Source organism: Oncorhynchus nerka, unplaced genomic scaffold, assembly GCF_034236695.1.
Source record: "Oncorhynchus nerka isolate Pitt River unplaced genomic scaffold, Oner_Uvic_2.0 unplaced_scaffold_809, whole genome shotgun sequence".
Classification (NCBI taxonomy): Eukaryota; Metazoa; Chordata; class Actinopteri; order Salmoniformes; family Salmonidae; genus Oncorhynchus; species Oncorhynchus nerka.
The window spans coordinates 202,501-222,500 of NW_027040443.1; the positions used below are offsets into that span (position 1 = coordinate 202,501).

The following is a 20,000-nucleotide window of genomic DNA, read 5'->3' on the forward strand; positions in this document are numbered from 1 at the left end:
TGGAAGAAGGAGAGGAGAGGAGATAATGGAAGCAGGAAAGGAGAGGAGAGATAATGGCAGGATGAAGAGAGAGGAGAAATAATGGAAGCAGGAAAGGAGAGGATAGATAATGGAAGCAGGAAAGGAGAGGATAGATAATGGAAGCAGGAAAGGATAGGAGAGATAATGAAAGGAGAGGAGAGATAATGAACACAGGAAAGGAGAGATAATGGGAGCAGGAAATGGGAGGAGAGATAATGAAAGGAGAGGAGAGATAATGAACGCAGGAAAGGATAGGATAGATAATGGAAGCAGGAAATGAGAGGATAGATAATGGAAGCAGGAAAGGAGAGGAGAGATAATGGGAGCAGGAAAGGAGAGGAGAGATAATGAAAGGAGAGGAAAGATAATGGAAGCAGGAGAGGAGAGGATAGATAATGAAAGCAGGAAAGGATAGGAGAGATAATGAAAGCAGGAAATGAGAGGATAGATAATGGGAGGAGAGGAGAGATAATGAAAGCAGGAAAGGATAGGAGAGATAATGGAAGAAGGAAAGGAGAGGAGAGATAATGAAAGCAGGAAATGAGAGGATAGATAATGGGAGGAGAGGAGAGATAATGAAAGCAGAAGGGAGTAGGAAGAGAGGACAGCAGAAAATACAGTGGCTCTTGACTCTATTGACTCTCGCTTGTTGGCTGTGTGTGTGTGTGTGTGTGTGTGTGTGTGTGTGTGTGTGTGTGTGTGTGAGAGTCAGTGTGTGTGTGTGTGTGTGTTTGGCACTCCTCAGGCTGGTCTGAGCCAATCATAAGTCAATTTGAGAGCAGGACCTATTAAGTAGCAGAGTTTACCCAGCCAGTCAAGAGAGAGGAAGGGATGGAGAGGGAGCATAGCCCCTACCAGAGAGAGGGAGGGAGCATAGCCCCTACCAGAGAGAGGGAGGGAGCATAGCCCCTACCAGAGAGAGAGAGGGAGCATAGCCCCTACCAGAGAGAGAGAGGGAGCATAGTCCCTACCAGAGAAAGAGAGGGAGCATAGCCCCTACCAGAGAGAGATAGAGAGAGAGCATAGCCCCTACCAGAAAGAGAGAGGGAGCATAGCCCCTACCAGAGAGAGATAGAGAGAGAGCATAGCCCCTACCAGAGAGAGATAGAGAGAGAGCATAGCCCCTACCAGAGAGAGAGAGGGAGCATAGCCCCTACCAGAAAGAGAGAGGGAGCATAGCCCCTACCAGAGAGAGAGAGGGGGCATAGCCCCTACCAGAGAGAGAGAGGGAGGGAGCATAGCCCCTACCAGAGAGAGAGAGGGAGGGAGCATAGCCCCTACCAGAGAGAGAGAGGGAGGGAGCATAGCCCCTACCAGAGAGAGGGAGGGAGCATAGCCCCTACCAGAGAGAGGGAGGGAGCATAGCCCCTACCAGAGAGAGGGAGGGAGCATAGCCCCTACCAGAGAGAGAGAGGGAGCATAGCCCCTACCAGAGAGAGAGAGGGAGCATAGTCCCTACCAGAGAGAGATAGAGAGAGAGCATAGCCCCTACCAGAAAGAGAGAGGGAGCATAGCCCCTACCAGAGAGAGAGAGGGGGCATAGCCCCTACCAGAGAGAGAGAGGGAGGGAGCATAGCCCCTACCAGAGAGAGAGAGGGAGGGAGCATAGCCCCTACCAGAAAGAGAGAGGGAGCATAGCCCCTACCAGAGAGAGAGAGGGAGCATAGCCCCTACCAGAGAGAGAGAGGGGGCATAGCCCCTACCAGAGAGAGAGGGAGCATAGCCCCTACCAGAGAGAGAGAGAGAGGGGGCATAGCCCCTACCAGAGAGAGGGAGCATAGCCCCTACCAGAGAGAGAGAGAGGGAGCATAGTCCCTACCAAAGAGAGAGCATAGCCCCTACCAGAGAGAGAGAGGGGACATAGCCCCTACCAGAGAGAGAGCATAGCCCCTACCAGAGAGAGAGAGAGGGAGCATAGTCCCTACCAGAGAGAGAGAGCATAGTCCCTACCAGAGAGAGAGAGCATAGCCCCTACCAGAGAGAGAGAGAGGAGGCATAGTCCCTACCAGAGAGAGGGAGCATAGCCCCTACCAGAGAGAGAGAGAGGGGGCATAGCCCCTACCAGAGAGGGAACATAGCCCCTACCAGAGAGAGGGAACATAGCCCCTACCAGAGAGAGAGAGGGGGCATAGCCCCTACCAGAGAGAGAGGGAGCATAGCCCCTACCAGAGAGAGAGAGGGAGCATAGCCCCTACCAGAGAGAGGGAGGGAGCATAGCCCCTACCAGAGAGAGAGAGAGAGCATAGCCCCTACCAGAGAGAGAGAGGGAGCATAGCCCCTACCAGAGAGAGAGAGAGCATAGCCCCTACCAGAGAGAGAGAGGGAGCATAGCCCCTACCAGAGAGAGAGAGAGAGCATAGCCCCTACCAGAGAGAGAGAGAGAGCATAGCCCCTACCAGAGAGAGGGAGGGAGCATAGCCCCTACCAGAGAGAGAGAGAGGGAGCATAGCCCCTACCAGAGAGAGAGAGAGGGAGCATAGCCCCTACCAGAGAGAGAGAGAGGGAGCATAGCCCCTACCAGAGAGAGAGAGAGGGAGCATAGCCCCTACCAGAGAGAGAGGGAGCATAGTCCCTACCAGAGAGAGAGAGGGAGCATAGCCCCTACCAGAGAGAGAGAGAGAGAGAGCATAGCCCCTACCAGAGAGAGATAGGGAGCATAGCCCCTACCAGAGAGAGAGAGGGAACATAGCCCCTACCAGAGAGAGGGAGCATAGCCCCTACCAGAGAGAGAGAGGGAGCATAGCCCCTACCAGAGAGAGAGAGGGAGCATAGCCCCTACCAGAGAGAGAGAGAGAGCATAGCCCCTACCAGAGAGAGGGAGGGAGCATAGCCCCTACCAGAGAGAGAGAGGGAGAGCATAGCCCCTACCAGAGAGAGAGAGAGCATAGCCCCTACCAGAGAGAGAGCATAGCCCCTACCAGAGAGAGAGAGAGAGGGAACATAGCCCCTACCAGAGAGAGAGAGAGCATAGCCCCTACCAGAGAGAGAGAGCATAGTCCCTACCAGAGAGAGAGAGCATAGCCCCTACCAGAGAGAGAGAGCATAGCCCCTACCAGAGAGAGAGATAGCATAGCCCCTACCAGAGAGAGAGAGCATAGCCCCTACCAGAGAGAGAGAGCATAGCCCCTACCAGAGAGAGAGAGCATAGTCCCTACCAGAGAGAGAGAGCATAGCCCCTACCAGAGAGAGAGAGCATAGCCCCTACCAGAGAGAGAGAGAGCATAGCCCCTACCAGAGAGAGAGAGAGCATAGCCCCTACCAGAGAGAGAGAGCATAGCCCCTACCAGAGAGAGAGAGAGCATAGCCCCTACCAGAGAGAGAGAGCATAGCCCCTACCAGAGAGAGAGAGAGCATAGCCCCTACCAGAGAGAGAGAGAGCATAGCCCCTACCAGAGAGAGAGAGCATAGCCCCTACCAGAGAGAGAGAGAGAGGGAACATAGCCCCTACCAGAGAGAGAGAGAGAGCATAGCCCCTACCAGAGAGAGAGGGAGGGAGCATAGCCCCTACCAGAGAGAGAGAGGGAACATAGCCCCTACCAGAGAGAGGGAACATAGCCCCTACCAGAGAGAGAGAGGGAGGGAGCATAGCCCCTACCAGAGAGAGGGAACATAGCCCCTACCAGAGAGAAAGAGGGAGCATAGCCCCTACCAGAGAGAGAGAGGGAGCATAGCCCCTACCAGAGAGAGAGAGGGGGCATAGCCCCTACCAGAGAGAGAGGGAGCATAGCCCCTACCAGAGAGAGAGAGGGAGCATAGCCCCTACCAGAGAGAGAGAGAGGGAGCATAGCCCCTACCAGAGAGAGAGAGAGAGCATAGCCCCTACCAGAGAGAGGGAGGGAGCATAGCCCCTACCAGAGAGAGAGAGAGAGGGGGCATAGCCCCTACCAGAGAGAGAGAGAGGGGGCATAGCCCCTACCAGAGAGAGAGAGAGGGAGCATAGCCCCTACCAGAGAGAGAGAGGGGGCATAGCCCCTACCAGAGAGAGAGAGGGAGCATAGCCCCTACCAGAGAGAGAGAGGGAGCATAGCCCCTACCAGAGAGAGAGAGGGGGCATAGCCCCTACCAGAGAGAGAGAGGGGGCATAGCCCCTACCAGAGAGAGAGAGGGGGCATAGCCCCTACCAGAGAGAGAGAGAGGGAGCATAGCCCCTACCAGAGAGAGAGAGAGGGAGCATAGCCCCTACCAGAGAGAGAGAGGGAGCATAGCCCCTACCAGAGAGAGAGGGAGCATAGCCCCTACCAGAGAGAGAGAGGGAGCATAGCCCCTACCAGAGAGAGAGGGAGCATAGCCCCTACCAGAGAGAGAGGGGCATAGCCCCTACCAGAGAGAGAGAGGGAGCAGCCCCTACCAGAGAGAGGAGAGGAGCATAGCCCCTACCAGAGAGAGAGGGGGCATAGCCCCTACCAGAGAGAGAGCATAGAGAGAGGGGGCATAGCCCCTACCAGAGAGAGAGAGGGAGCATAGCCCCTACCAGAGAGAGGGGGAGCATAGCCCCTACCAGAGAGAGAGAGGGGGCATAGCCCCTACCAGAGAGAGAGGGAGCATAGCCCCTACCAGAGAGAGAGAGAGGGGGCATAGCCCCTACCAGAGAGAGAGGGGGCATAGCCCCTACCAGAGAGAGAGGGGGCATAGCCCCTACCAGAGAGAGAGAGGGAGCATAGCCCCTACCAGAGAGAGGGGGAGCATAGCCCCTACCAGAGAGAGAGAGGGGGCATAGCCCCTACCAGAGAGAGATAGGGAGCATAGCCCCTACCAGAGAGAGAGGGAGCATAGCCCCTACCAGAGAGAGAGAGGGGGCATAGCCCCTACCAGAGAGAGAGGGAGCATAGCCCCTACCAGAGAGAGAGAGGGGGCATAGCCCCTACCAGAGAGAGAGAGGGAGGGAGCATAGCCCCTACCAGAGAGAGGGAACATAGCCCCTACCAGAGAGAAAGAGGGAGCATAGCCCCTACCAGAGAGAGAGGGAGCATAGCCCCTACCAGAGAGAGAGAGAGAGCATAGCCCCTACCAGAGAGAGAGAGAGAGGGAACATAGCCCCTACCAGAGAGAGAGAGAGCATAGCCCCTACCAGAGAGAGAGAGCATAGTCCCTACCAGAGAGCATAGCCCCTACCAGAGAGAGAGAGCATAGCCCCTACCAGAGAGAGAGAGAGCATAGCCCCTACCAGAGAGAGAGAGCATAGCCCCTACCAGAGAGAGAGCATAGCCCCTACCAGAGAGAGGGAGCATAGCCCCTACCAGAGAGAGAGAGAGCATAGCCCCTACCAGAGAGAGAGCATAGCCCCTACCAGAGAGAGAGAGAGCATAGCCCCTACCAGAGAGAGAGAGCATAGCCCCTACCAGAGAGAGAGAGCATAGCCCCTACCAGAGAGAGAGAGAGAGCATAGCCCCTACAGAGAGAGAGAGAGCATAGCCCCTACCAGAGAGAGAGAGCATAGCCCCTACCAGAGAGAGAGAGCATAGCCCCTACCAGAGAGAGGGAGCATAGCCCCTACCAGAGAGAGAGAGAGAGCATAGCCCCTACCAGAGAGAGAGAGGAGCATAGCCCCTACCAGAGAGAGAGAGAGCATAGCCCCTACCAGAGAGAGGGAGCATAGCCCCTACCAGAGAGAGAGGGAGCATAGCCCCTACCAGAGAGAGAGGGAACATAGCCCCTACCAGAGAGAGAGCATAGCCCCTACCAGAGAGAGAGAGGAGCATAGCCCCTACCAGAGAGAGAGAGAGGAGGAGCATAGCCCCTACCAGAGAGAGAGAGCATAGCCCCTACCAGAGAGAGAGAGGGAGCATAGCCCCTACCAGAGAGAGAGAGAGGGAGCATAGCCCCTACCAGAGAGAGAGGAGGGAGCATAGCCCCTACCAGAGAGAGAGAGGGAGCATAGCCCCTACCAGAGAGAGAGAGGGAGCATAGCCCCTACCAGAGAGAGAGAGGGAGCATAGCCCCTACCAGAGAGAGAGAGGGAGCATAGCCCCTACCAGAGGGAGAGCCCCTACCAGAGAGGAGGGAGCATAGCCCCTACCAGAGGGAGCATAGCCCCTACCAGAGAGAGAGAGAGCATAGCCCCTACCAGAGAGAGAGAGGGGGCATAGCCCCTACCAGAGAGAGAGAGGGAGCATAGCCCCTACCAGAGAGAGAGAGCATAGCCCCTACCAGAGCATAGCCCCTACCAGAGAGAGAGGGAGCATAGCCCCTACCAGAGAGAGAGGGGAGCATAGCCCCTACCAGAGAGAGAGAGGAGCATAGCCCCTACCAGAGAGAGAGGGAGCATAGCCCCTACCAGAGAGAGAGAGGGGCATAGCCCCTACCAGAGAGAGAGGGGCATAGCCCCTACCAGAGAGAGAGGGGGCATAGCCCCTACCAGAGAGAGAGAGAGCCCCTACCAGAGAGAGGGAGCATAGCCCCTACCAGAGAGAGAGAGAGAGAGGGCATAGCCCCTACCAGAGAGAGAGAGGGAGCATAGCCCCTACCAGAGAGAGGGAGCATAGCCCCTACCAGAGAGAGCATAGCCCTACCCTACCAGAGAGAGAGCATAGCCCCTACCAGAGAGAGAGAGGGAGCATAGCCCCTACCAGAGAGAGAGAGGAGCATAGCCCCTACCAGAGCCCCTACCAGAGAGGGAACATAGCCCCTACCAGAGAGAGAGGGAGCATAGCCCCTACCAGAGGGAGAGCCCCTACCAGAGAGAGAGGGAGCATAGCCCCTACCAGAGAGAGAGAGGGAGCATAGCCCCTACCAGAGAGAGAGAGAGAGCATAGCCCCTACCAGAGAGAGAGAGGGGCATAGCCCCTACCAGAGAGAGAGAGAGGAGCATAGCCCCTACCAGAGAGAGAGAGGGAGCATAGCCCCTACCAGAGAGAGAGAGGGCATAGCCCCTACCAGAGAGAGAGAGGAGCATAGCCCCTACCAGAGAGAGAGGGGCATAGCCCCTACCAGAGAGAGAGGGCATAGCCCCTACCAGAGAGAGAGGGGGCATAGCCCCTACCAGAGAGAGAGAGGGAGCATAGCCCCTACCAGAGAGCCCCTACCAGAGAGAGAGGGGAGCATAGCCCCTACCAGAGAGAGAGGGAGCATAGCCCCTACCAGAGAGAGAGGGAGCATAGCCCCTACCAGAGAGAGAGGGAGCATAGCCCCTACCAGAGAGAGAGGGAGCATAGCCCCTACCAGAGAGAGAGAGGGAGCATAGCCCCTACCAGAGAGAGAGGGAGCATAGCCCCTACCAGAGAGAGGGGCATAGCCCCTACCAGAGAGAGAGGGAGCATAGCCCCTACCAGAGAGAGAGGGGCATAGCCCCTACCAGAGAGAGAGAGGAGCATAGCCCCTACCAGAGAGGGGAGCATAGCCCCTACCAGAGAGAGGGAGGGGCAGCCCCTACCAGAGAGAGCCATAGCCCCTACCAGAGAGAGAGAGAGGGAGCATAGCCCCTACCAGAGAGAGAGGGGCATAGCTACCAGAGAGAGAGGGGCATAGCCCCTACCAGAGAGAGAGAGGAGCATAGCCCTACCAGAGAGAGAGGGGAGCATAGCCCTACCAGAGAGAGAGGGGGCATAGCCCCTACCAGAGAGAGAGATAGGGAGCATAGCCCCTACCAGAGAGAGGGAGCATAGCCCCTACCAGAGAGAGAGGGGCATAGCCCCTACCAGAGAGAGGAGGGAGCATAGCCCCTACCAGAGAGAGAGAGGGAGCATAGCCCCTACCAGAGAGAGAGAGGGAGCATAGCCCCTACCAGAGAGAGAGGGGGCATAGCCCCTACCAGAGAGAGAGGGAGCATAGCCCCTACCAGAGAGAGGAGGGGCATAGCCCCTACCAGAGAGAGAGGGGCATAGCCCCTACCAGAGAGAGAGGGAGCATAGCCCCTACCAGAGAGAGAGAGGGAGCATAGCCCCTACCAGAGAGGGAGAGAGAGAGGAGCATAGCCCCTACCAGAGAGAGAGGAGCATAGCCCCTACCAGAGAGAGGGAGCATAGCCCCTACCAGAGAGGAGGGAGCATAGCCCCTACCAGAGAGAGAGAGGGGAGCATAGCCCCTACCAGAGAGAGAGGGAGCATAGCCCCTACCAGAGAGAGAGAGAGGGGCATAGCCCCTACCAGAGAGAGAGGGAGCATAGCCCCTACCAGAGAGAGAGGAGCATAGCCCCTACCAGAGAGAGAGAGGGAGCATAGCCCCTACCAGAGAGAGAGAGGAGCATAGCCCCTACCAGAGAGAGAGGGAGCATAGCCCCTACCCAGCCCTACCAGAGAGGGAACATAGCCCCTACCAGAGAGAAAGAGGAGCATAGCCCCTACCAGAGAGAGAGAGGGAGCATAGCCCCTACCAGAGAGAGAGAGGGGGCATAGCCCCTACCAGAGAGAGAGAGGGAGCATAGCCCCTACCAGAGAGAGGGAACATAGCCCCTACCAGAGAGAAAGAGGGAGCATAGCCCCTACCAGAGAGAAAGAGGGAGCATAGCCCCTACCAGAGAGAGGGAGGGAGCATAGCCCCTACCAGAGAGAGGGAGAGAGAGGAGCATAGCCCCTACCAGCATAGAGAGAGAGAGAGGGAGCATAGCCCCTACCAGAGAGAGAGAGGGAGCATAGCCCCTACCCAGAGAGAGGGAGCATAGCCCCTACCAGAGAGAGAGAGGGAGCATAGCCCCTACCAGAGAGAGAGGGAGCATAGCCCCTACCAGAGAGAGAGAGAGCATAGCCCCTACCAGAGAGAGGAGGGGCATAGCCCCTACCAGAGAGAGAGAGAGGGGCATAGCCCCTACCAGAGAGAGAGAGGGGCATAGCCCCTACCAGAGAGAGAGAGAGGAGCATAGCCCCTACCAGAGAGAGAGGGGGCATAGCCCCTACCAGAGAGGAGCATAGCCCCTACCAGAGAGAGAGGGAGCATAGCCCCTACCAGAGAGAGAGAGGGGCATAGCCCCTACCAGAGAGAGAGGGGGCATAGCCCCTACCAGAGAGAGAGAGGGGCATAGCCCCTACCAGAGAGAGAGGGAGCATAGCCCCTACCAGAGAGAGAGAGAGGGAGCATAGCCCCTACCAGAGAGAGAGAGGGAGCATAGCCCCTACCAGAGAGAGAGGGAGCATAGCCCCTACCAGAGAGAGAGAGGGAGCATAGCCCCTACCAGAGAGAGAGAGGGAGCATAGCCCCTACCAGAGAGAGAGAGGGGGCATAGCCCCTACCAGAGAGAGAGAGGGAGCATAGCCCCTACCAGAGAGAGGGAGGGAGCATAGTCCCTACCAGAGAGAGAGAGGGGGCATAGCCCCTACCAGAGAGAGGGGGAGCATAGCCCCTACCAGAGAGAGAGAGGGGGCATAGCCCCTACCAGAGAGAGAGAGGGAGCATAGCCCCTACCAGAGAGAGGGGGAGCATAGCCCCTACCAGAGAGAGAGAGGGGGCATAGCCCCTACCAGAGAGAGAGGGAGCATAGCCCCTACCAGAGAGAGAGAGAGGGGGCATAGCCCCTACCAGAGAGAGAGGGGGCATAGCCCCTACCAGAGAGAGAGAGGGGGCATAGCCCCTACCAGAGAGAGAGAGGGAGCATAGCCCCTACCAGAGAGAGGGGGAGCATAGCCCCTACCAGAGAGAGAGAGGGGGCATAGCCCCTACCAGAGAGAGATAGGGAGCATAGCCCCTACCAGAGAGAGGGAGCATAGCCCCTACCAGAGAGAGAGGGGCATAGCCCCTACCAGAGAGAGAGGGAGCATAGCCCCTACCAGAGAGAGAGAGGGGGCATAGCCCCTACCAGAGAGAGAGAGGGAGGGAGCATAGCCCCTACCAGAGAGAGGGAACATAGCCCCTACCAGAGAGAAAGAGGGAGCATAGCCCCTACCAGAGAGAAAGAGGGAGCATAGCCCCTACCAGAGAGAGAGGGAGCATAGCCCCTACCAGAGAGAGAGAGGGGGCATAGCCCCTACCAGAGAGAGAGAGGGAGGGAGCATAGCCCCTACCAGAGAGAGGGAACATAGCCCCTACCAGAGAGAAAGAGGGAGCATAGCCCCTACCAGAGAGAAAGAGGGAGCATAGCCCCTACCAGAGAGAGGGAGGGAGCATAGCCCCTACCAGAGAGAGAGAGGGAACATAGCCCCTACCAGAGAGAGAGAGGGAACATAGCCCCTACCAGAGAGAGAGGGAGCATAGCCCCTACCAGAGAGAGAGAGAGGGAGCATAGCCCCTACCAGAGAGAGAGAGGGGGGGCATAGCCCCTACCAGAGAGAGAGAGGGAGCATAGCCCCTACCAGAGAGAGAGAGAGGGAGCATAGCCCCTACCAGAGAGAGAGAGAGGGAGCATAGCCCCTACCAGAGAGAGAGAGAGAGCATAGCCCCTACCAGAGAGAGGGAGGGAGCATAGCCCCTACCAGAGAGAGAGAGAGGGGGCATAGCCCCTACCAGAGAGAGAGAGAGGGCATAGCCCCTACCAGAGAGAGAGAGAGGAGCATAGCCCCTACCAGAGAGAGAGGGGCATAGCCCCTACCAGAGAGAGAGGGAGCATAGCCCCTACCAGAGAGAGAGAGGGAGCATAGCCCCTACCAGAGAGAGAGAGGGGGCATAGCCCCTACCAGAGAGAGAGAGGGGGCATAGCCCCTACCAGAGAGAGAGAGGGGGCATAGCCCCTACCAGAGAGAGAGAGAGGGAGCATAGCCCCTACCAGAGAGAGAGAGAGGGAGCATAGCCCCTACCAGAGAGAGAGAGGGAGCATAGCCCCTACCAGAGAGAGAGGGAGCATAGCCCCTACCAGAGAGAGAGAGGGAGCATAGCCCCTACCAGAGAGAGAGAGGGAGCATAGCCCCTACCAGAGAGAGAGAGGGGGCATAGCCCCTACCAGAGAGAGAGAGGGAGCATAGCCCCTACCAGAGAGAGGGAGGGAGCATAGTCCCTACCAGAGAGAGAGAGGGGGCATAGCCCCTACCAGAGAGAGGGGGAGCATAGCCCCTACCAGAGAGAGAGAGGGGGCATAGCCCCTACCAGAGAGAGAGGGAGCATAGCCCCTACCAGAGAGAGGGGAGCATAGCCCCTACCAGAGAGAGAGAGGGGCATAGCCCTACCAGAGAGAGAGGGAGCATAGCCCCTACCAGAGAGAGAGAGAGGGGGCATAGCCCCTACCAGAGAGAGAGGGGGCATAGCCCCTACCAGAGAGAGAGAGGGGGCATAGCCCCTACCAGAGAGAGAGAGGGAGCATAGCCCCTACCAGAGAGAGGGGGAGCATAGCCCCTACCAGAGAGAGAGAGGGGGCATAGCCCCTACCAGAGAGAGAGGGAGCATAGCCCCTACCAGAGAGAGAGAGGGGGCATAGCCCCTACCAGAGAGAGAGAGGGAGCATAGCCCCTACCAGAGAGAGGGGGAGCATAGCCCCTACCAGAGAGAGAGAGGGGGCATAGCCCCTACCAGAGAGAGATAGGGAGCATAGCCCCTACCAGAGAGAGGGGGAGCATAGCCCCTACCAGAGAGAGAGAGGGGGCATAGCCCCTACCAGAGAGAGGGGGAGCATAGCCCCTACCAGAGAGAGAGAGGGGGCATAGCCCCTACCAGAGAGAGGGGGAGCATAGCCCCTACCAGAGAGAGAGAGGGGGCATAGCCCCTACCAGAGAGAGAGGGAGCATAGCCCCTACCAGAGAGAGAGAGGGAGCATAGCCCCTACCAGAGAGAGAGGGGGCATAGCCCCTACCAGAGAGAGAGGGAGCATAGCCCCTACCAGAGAGAGAGAGGGAGCATAGCCCCTACCAGAGAGAGAGGGGGCATAGCCCCTACCAGAGAGAGAGAGGGGGCATAGCCCCTACCAGAGAGAGAGAGGGAGCATAGCCCCTACCAGAGAGAGGGGGAGCATAGCCCCTACCAGAGAGAGAGAGGGAACATAGCCCCTACCAGAGAGAGAGGGAGCATAGCCCCTACCAGAGAGAGAGAGAGGGAGCATAGCCCCTACCAGAGAGAGAGAGGGGGGGCATAGCCCCTACCAGAGAGAGAGAGGGAGCATAGCCCCTACCAGAGAGAGAGGGAGCATAGCCCCTACCAGAGAGAGAGAGAGGGAGCATAGCCCCTACCAGAGAGAGAGAGAGAGCATAGCCCCTACCAGAGAGAGGGAGGGAGCATAGCCCCTACCAGAGAGAGAGAGAGAGAGAGAGAGGGCATAGCCCCTACCAGAGAGAGAGAGAGGGGGCATAGCCCCTACCAGAGAGAGAGAGAGGGAGCATAGCCCCTACCAGAGAGAGGGGGAGCATAGCCCCTACCAGAGAGAGAGAGGGGGCATAGCCCCTACCAGAGAGAGAGGGGGCATAGCCCCTACCCTAGCCCCTACCAGAGAGAGAGGGCATAGCCCCTACCAGAGAGAGAGAGGGGGCATAGCCCCTACCAGAGAGAGGGGGAGCATAGCCCCTACCAGAGAGAGAGAGGGGGCATAGCCCCAAACTCAAACACACACACACACAGATACAGACATGTATATATATATATATACACACACACATGCTGATAACATGCACAAAGACAGAGACAGCTACACACATTGGCAGCACATATACCCTCAGATAAACAGTCTCTCACACACACTGATATTCGTCAGGTCTGATTGGCTGTGTGTTGATGGCAGTTTAAGGCCCCGCCCCCATTACAGAGATTAGTGATTTAAGTCGACATCAAAGCTCTTAGATATTAGTAACAATATTCCCAAGGAGAAATACGACACCGTCTCAAGTCAACTGGGAGGGCGACCTTCTAGCTAGGATTAGGATCCATCCTGTTTTCCTTACTTCGATGAGTTTAGGGCGTTTCGTTGATTTATCTTCGTGTGTGTGTGTGTGTGTGTGTGTGTGTGTGTGTGTGTGTCTCAGTAATCAGAAGTATGGAAAACACCCACTTCTAAAAAGCTTAAATATTAAAAAATATAAATATTCATTTTATACTAAACCCCAACATAAACTACATAAAACATGTGACTTCGGTTTTACAAACAGAATTATGGTCACAACTATGTTACTACGGTCTACTACCCAGAGTACACTGTGTTACTACGGTCTACTACCCAGAGTACACTGTGTTACTATGGTCTACTACCCAGAGTACACTGTGTTACTACGGTCTACTACCCAGAGTACACTGTGTTACTATGGTCTACTACCCAGAGTACACTGTGTTACTATGGTCTACTACCCAGAGTACACTGTGTTACTATGGTCTACTACCCAGAGTACACTGTGTTACTATGGTCTACTACCCAGAGTACACTGTGTTACTATGGTCTACTACCCAGAGTACACTGTGTTACTATGGTCTACTACCCAGAGTACACTGTGTTACTATGGTCTACTACCCAGAGTACACTGTGTTACTACGGTCTACTACCCAGAGTAGTACACTGTGTTACTACGGTCTACTACCCAGAGTAGTACACTGTGTTACTACGGTCTACTACCCAGAGTACACTGTGTTACTATGGTCTACTACCCAGAGTACACTGTGTTACTATGGTCTACTACCCAGAGTACACTGTGTTACTATGGTCTACTACCCAGAGTACACTGTGTTACTACGGTCTACTACCCAGAGTACACTGTGTTACTATGGTCTACTACCCAGAGTACACTGTGTTACTACGGTCTACTACCCAGAGTACACTGTGTTACTATGGTCTACTACCCAGAGTACACTGTGTTACTACGGTCTACTACCCAGAGTACACTGTGTTACTATGGTCTACTACCCAGAGTACACTGTGTTACTACGGTCTACTACCCAGAGTACACTGTGTTACTACGGTCTACTACCCAGAGTACACTGTGTTACTATGGTCTACTACCCAGAGTACACTGTGTTACTACGGTCTACTACCCAGAGTACACTGTGTTACTATGGTCTACTACCCAGAGTACACTGTGTTACTATGGTCTACTACTCGGAGTACACTATGTTACTATGGTCTACTACTCAGAGTACACTATTACTACGGTCTACTTCTCAGAGTACACTGTGTTACTATGGTCTGTACTCAGGGGTGTGACTAAGACTAGGGGAGGGGTGAGGAGGAGGGGTGTGACTTTGACTGGGGGAGGGATGAGGAGGAGGGGTGAGGAGGAGGGGTGTGACTTTGACTGGGGGAGGGATGAGGGGAGGGGTGTGACTTAGACTAGGGAGGGGTGAGGGGGAGGGGTGTGACTTTGACTAGGGGAGGGATGAGGAGGAGGGGTGTGACTTAGACCAGGGGAGGGGTGATGAGGAGGGGTGTGACTTTGACTAGGGGTGAGGGGAGGGGTGTGACTTAGACTAGGGGATGGGTGAGGAGGAGGGGTGTGACTTTGACTAGGGAGGGGTGTGACTTTGACTAGGGGAGGGGTGAGGGGAGGGGTGTGACTTTGACTAGGGGAGGGGTGTGACTTTGACTAGGGGAGGGGTGAGGAGGAGGGGTGACTTTGACTTGACTAGGGGAGGGGTGAGGAGGAGGGTGTGACTTTGACTAGGGGAGGGGGGTGAGGTGGAGGGTGTGACTTTGACTAGGGGAGGGGTGAGGGGAGGGGTGTGACTTTGACTAGGGGAGGGGTGAGGAGGAGGGGTGTGACTTTGACTAGGGGAGGGGTGAGTGGAGGGGTGTGACTTTGACTAGGGGAGGGGGGGTGAGGGGGGGGGTGTGACTTTGACTAGGGAGGGGAGGGGAGGGGTGTGACTTTGACTAGGGGGGGGGTGTGACTTTGACTAGGGGGAGGGTGAGGAGGAGGGGTGTGGCTTTGACTAGGGAGGGGTGAGGAGGAGGGTGTGACTTTGACTAGGGGAGGGGTGAGGAGGAGGGGTGTGACTTTGACTAGGGGAGGGGTGAGGAGGGGTGTGACTTTGACTAGGGGAGGGGTGAGGAGGAGGGCTGTGACTAAGACTAGGGGAGGGGTGAGGAGGAGGGGTGTGACTTTGACTAGGGAGGGGTGAGGGGAGGGGTGTGACTTTGACTAGGGAGGGGTGAGGAGGAGGGGTGTGACTAAGACTAGGGGAGGGGTGTGGCTTGACTAGGGGAGGGGTGAGGAGGAGGGGTGTGACTTTGACTAGGGGGGTTGAGGGGAGGGGTGTGACTTTGACTAGGGAGGGGTGAGGAGGAGGCTGTGACTAAGACTAGGGAGGGGTGTGACTTTGACTAGGGGAGGGGTGTGACTTTGACTAGGGGAGGGGTGAGGAGGAGGGGTGTGACTTAGACTAGGGGAGGGGTGAGGAGGAGGGTGTGACTTTGACTAGGGGAGGGGTGAGTGGAGGGGTGTGACTTTGACTAGGGGAGGGGTGAGGGAGGGGTGTGACTTTGACTAGGGGAGGGGTGAGGAGGAGGGTGTGACTTTGACTAGGGAGGGGTGAGTGGAGGGGTGTGACTTTGACTAGGGGAGGGGTGAGGGGAGGGGTGTGACTTTGACTAGGGAGGGGGGGGGAGGGGTGTGACTTTGACTAGGGGAGGGGTGTGACTTTGACTAGGGGAGGGGTGAGGAGGAGGGGTGTGACTTTGACTAGGGGAGGGGTGAGGAGGAGGGCTGTGACTAAGACTAGGGAGGGTGTGACTTAGACTAGGGGAGGGGGGTGAGGAGGAGGGGTGGGACTTTGACTAGGGAGGGGTGTGACTTTGACTAGGGGAGGGGTGAGGGGGGGGTGTGACTTTGACTAGGGGGGAGGGGTGAGGAGGAGGGCTGTGACTTTGACTAGGGAGGGGTGAGGAGGAGGGGTGTGACTTTGACTAGGGGAGGGGTGAGGAGGAGGGGTGTGACTTTGACTAGGGGTGAGGAGGAGGGGTGTGGCTTTGACTAGGGGAGGGGTGAGGAGGAGGGGTGTGACTTTGACTAGGGGAGGGGTGAGTGGAGGGGTGTGACTTTGACTAGGGGAGGGGTGAGGGGAGGGGTGTGACTTTGACTAGGGGAGGGGTGAGGGGAGGGGTGTGACTTTGACTAGGGGAGGGGTGAGGAGGAGGGGTGTGACTTTGACTAGGGGAGGGGTGAGGAGGAGGGGTGTGGCTTTGACTAGGGGAGGGGTGAGGAGGAGGGGTGTGACTTTGAGTAGGGGAGGGGTGAGGAGGAGGGCTGTGACTTAGACTAGGGGAGGGGTGAGGAGGAGGGCTGTGACTTTGACTAGGGGAGGGGTGAGGGGGTGTGACTTTGACTAGGGGAGGGGTGAGGAGGAGGGGTGTGACTTTGACTAGGGGAGGGGTGAGGAGGAGGGGTGAGGAGGAGGGGTGTAACTTTGACTAGGGGAGGGGTGAGGAGGAGGGGTGTGACTTTGACTAGGGGATGGGTGAGGAGGAGGGGTGTGACTTTGACTAGGGGAGGGGGTGAGGAGGAGGGGTGTGACTTTGACTAGGGGAGGGGTGAGGAGGAGGGCTGTGACTTAAGACTAGGGGAGGGGTGAGGAGGAGGGGTGACTTTGACTAGGGGAGGGGTGAGGGGAGGGGTGTGACTTTGACTAGGGGAGGGTGAGGAGGAGGGGTGTGACTAAGACTAGGGAGGGGTGTGGCTTAGACTAGGGAGGGGTGAGGAGGAGGGTGTGACTTTGACTAGGGGTGAGGGGAGGGGTGTGACTTTGACTAGGGAGGGTTGAGGGGAGGGGTGTGACTTTGACTAGGGGAGGGGTGAGGAGGGCTGTGACTAAGACTAGGGGAGGGGTGTGACTTTGACTAGGGGAGGGGTGAGGGGAGGGGTGTGACTTTGACTAGGGGAGGGGTGAGGAGGAGGGGTGTGACTTAGACTAGGGGAGGGGTGAGGAGGAGGGGTGTGACTTTGACTAGGGGAGGGGTGAGTGGAGGGGTGTGACTTTGACTAGGGGAGGGGTGAGGAGGAGGGGTGTGACTTTGACTAGGGGAGGGGTGAGTGGAGGGGTGTGACTTTGACTAGGGGAGGGGTGAGGGAGGGGTGTGACTTTGACTAGGGGAGGGGTGAGGGGAGGGGTGTGACTTTGACTAGGGGAGGGGTGTGACTTTGACTAGGGGAGGGGTGAGGAGGAGGGGTGTGGCTTTGACTAGGGGAGGGGTGAGGAGGAGGGCTGTGACTAAGACTAGGGAGGGGTGTGACTTAGACTAGGGGAGGGGTGAGGAGGAGGGGTGGGACTTTGACTAGGGGAGGGGTGAGGGGAGGGGTGTGACTTTGACTAGGGGAGGGGTGAGGGGGGGGTGTGACTTTGACTAGGGGAGGGGTGAGGAGGAGGGTTGTGACTAAGACTAGGGAGGGGTGTGACTTAGACTAGGGAGGGGTGAGGAGGAGGGGTGTGACTTTGACTAGGGGGGGGAGGGGTGTGACTTTGACTAGGGGAGGGGTGAGGGGAAGGGTGTGACTTTGACTAGGGGAGGGGTGAGGAGGAGGGCTGTGACTTTGACTAGGGGAGGGGTGAGGAGGAGGGGTGTGACTTTGACTAGGGGAGGGGTGAGGAGGAGGGTGTGACTTTGACTAGGGGTGAGGAGGAGGGGTGTGGCTTTGACTAGGGGAGGGGTGAGGAGGGGTGTGACTTTGACTAGGGGAGGGGTGAGGGGGGAGGGGTGTGACTTTGACTAGGGGAGGGGTGAGGGGAGGGGTGTGACTTTGACTAGGGGGGGAGGGTGTGACTTTGACTAGGGGAGGGGTGAGGAGGAGGGTGTGGCTTTGACTAGGGGAGGGGTGAGGAGGAGGGCTGTGACTTTGACTAGGGAGGGGAGGGGTGTGACTTTGACTAGGGGAGGGGTGAGGAGGAGGGGTGTGACTTTGACTAGGGGAGGGGTGAGGAGGAGGGGTGTGACTTTGACTAGGGGAGGGGTGAGGAGGAGGGGTGTAACTTTGACTAGGGGAGGGGTGAGGAGGAGGGGTGTGACTTTGACTAGGGGAGGGGTGAGGAGGAGGGGTGTGACTTTGACTAGGGGAGGGGTGAGAAGGAGGGCTGTAACTTTGAGGCTGGTTTGTCTTGTTTTAAGGCTGGTTTGTCTCACAATTATCTCTGAGTGAATGGCATGTTGCTGACATTTTCAATTGTGCGTGTCTGTCTTTGAATCAATCAGCCTCTCTCTGTCTGTGTCTGTGTGTGTGTGTGTGTGTGTGTGTGTCTGTCTCTGTGTGTGTCTGTCTCTGTGTGTGTGTGTGGTGTGTGTGTCTGTCTGTGTGTGTGTGTGGTGTGTGTGTCTGTCTGTGTGTGTGTGTGTGTGTGTGTGTGTGTGTGTGTGTGTGTCTGTGTGTGTGTGTGTGTGTGTGTGTGTGTGTGTGTGTGTGTGTCTGTGTGTGTGTGTGTGTGTGTGTGTGTGTGTGTGTGTGTGTGTGTGATTGTCTGCTCCATGCTTGGTTGACTCCAGGCCGTTGGACGGATGTGCTCCGTTGCTGCTCCTCACATTTTCATCCTTCCTGTGCCTTCAACCCTGACCCCTCCAACTGTTCTCCTCAAATATACAAGACTACCTCCTATTGATTCTCTCTCCCTCCTCCTCCTCTCCCTCCTTTGTTCCTGTGTGTGTCCGTGTGTGTAAATAGAGAAGAACACCAGAACACACTCCTGGTCACTCCTCGTCCTCAGCGAGAGATAGATGTGCATTGACCTCTCTAGTAGTTCACCCTCTCCGTCCTCAGAGAGAGAGAGATGTGTATTGACCTCTCTAGTAGTTCACCCTCCTCGTCCTCCGAGAGAGAGAGAGATGTGTATTGACCTCTCTAGTAGGTCACCCTCCTCATCCTCAGAGAGAGAGAGAGATGTGTATTGACCTCTCTAGTAGTTCACCCTCCTCGTCCTCAGAGAGAGAGAGAGAGATGTGTATTGACCTCTCTAGTAGGTCACCCTCCTCATCCTCAGAGAGAGAGAGAGATGTGTATTGACCTCTCTAGTAGTTCACCCTCCTCGTCCTCCGAGAGCGAGAGAGATGTGTATTGACCTCTCTAGTAGGTCACCCTCTTCGTCCTCAGAGAGAGATGTGTATTTAACTCAAATAGTTCACCCTCTTCGTCCTCAGAGAAAGAGAGATGTGTATTGAACTCTAGTAGTTCACCCTCCTCGTCCTCAGAGAGAGAGAGAGAGATGTGTATTGACCTCTCTAGTAGGTCACCCTCCTCATCCTCAGAGAGAGAGAGAGATGTGTATTGACCTCTCTAGTAGGTCACCCTCCTCATCCTCAGAGAGAGAGAGAGATGTGTATTGACCTCTCTAGTAGTTCACCCTCCTCGTCCTCAGAGAGAGAGAGATGTGTATTGACCTCTCTAGTAGGTCACCCTCCTCGTCCTCAGAGAGAGAGAGAGATGTGTATTGACCTCTCTAGTAGGTCACCCTCCTCATCCTCAGAGAGAGAGAGGATGTGTATTGACCTCTCTAGTAGGTCACCCTCCTCATCCTCAGAGAGAGAGAGGATGTGTATTGACCTCTCTAGTAGGTCACCCTCATCCTCAGAGAGAGAGAGGATGTGTATTGACCTCTCTAGTAGGTCACCCTCCTCATCCTCAGAGAGAGAGAGAGATGTGTATTGACCTCTCTAGTAGTTCACCCTCCTCGTCCTCAGAGAGAGAGATGTGTATTGACCTCTCTAGTAGTTCACCCTCCTCGTCCTCAGAGAGAGATGTGTATTGACCTCTCTAGTAGTTCACCCTCCTCGTCCTCAGAGAGAGATGTGTATTGACCTCTCTAGTAGTTCACCCTCCTCGTCCTCAGAGAGAGAGATGTCTCTCTCTCTCTCTCTCTCTCTCTCTCTCTCTCTCTCTGCCTCTCTCTGTCTGTCTCTCCCTCCCTCCCTCCCTCTGATATGGTATTGTAAAATAGAGGATCCACTGTCTCCAGTCCTGTTTCTTAACTCTCGACCTTCACAGCTTCTCCACGTCGGCCAGAGAGCAGTACCAGAAGCTGATGATCATGCACAGCAACATGGGAACCCTCTACCAGAATATGCTGGACTACTTCGCCATGGACTCCAAGAAGACCTCCGTCGAGGAGCTATTCACAGACCTCAGCAACTTCAGAACCATGTTCCTGGTGAGTGGAGATCTGTCAGTCTGTCTGTCTCTCTGTCTCTCTCTGTCTCTCTCTCTCTTCTCTCTCTCTCTCTCTCTCTCTCTGTCTCTCTT

At 56.3% G+C, this 20,000-nt stretch overlaps 1 protein-coding gene across 1 annotated transcript in view; it reads left to right on the forward strand.

Moving 5' to 3' along the window:
• The window catches only part of LOC135571064 (protein diaphanous homolog 3-like), a 187,595-nt gene that overhangs the window by 47,021 nt on the left and 120,574 nt on the right, over positions 1 to 20,000 (forward strand). Inside the window, exon 7 of the mRNA XM_065016871.1 lies at positions 19,744 to 19,908. Coding sequence (XP_064872943.1) covers positions 19,744 to 19,908 — 165 coding nt within the window. The remainder of the gene's footprint in view (positions 1 to 19,743; positions 19,909 to 20,000) is intronic.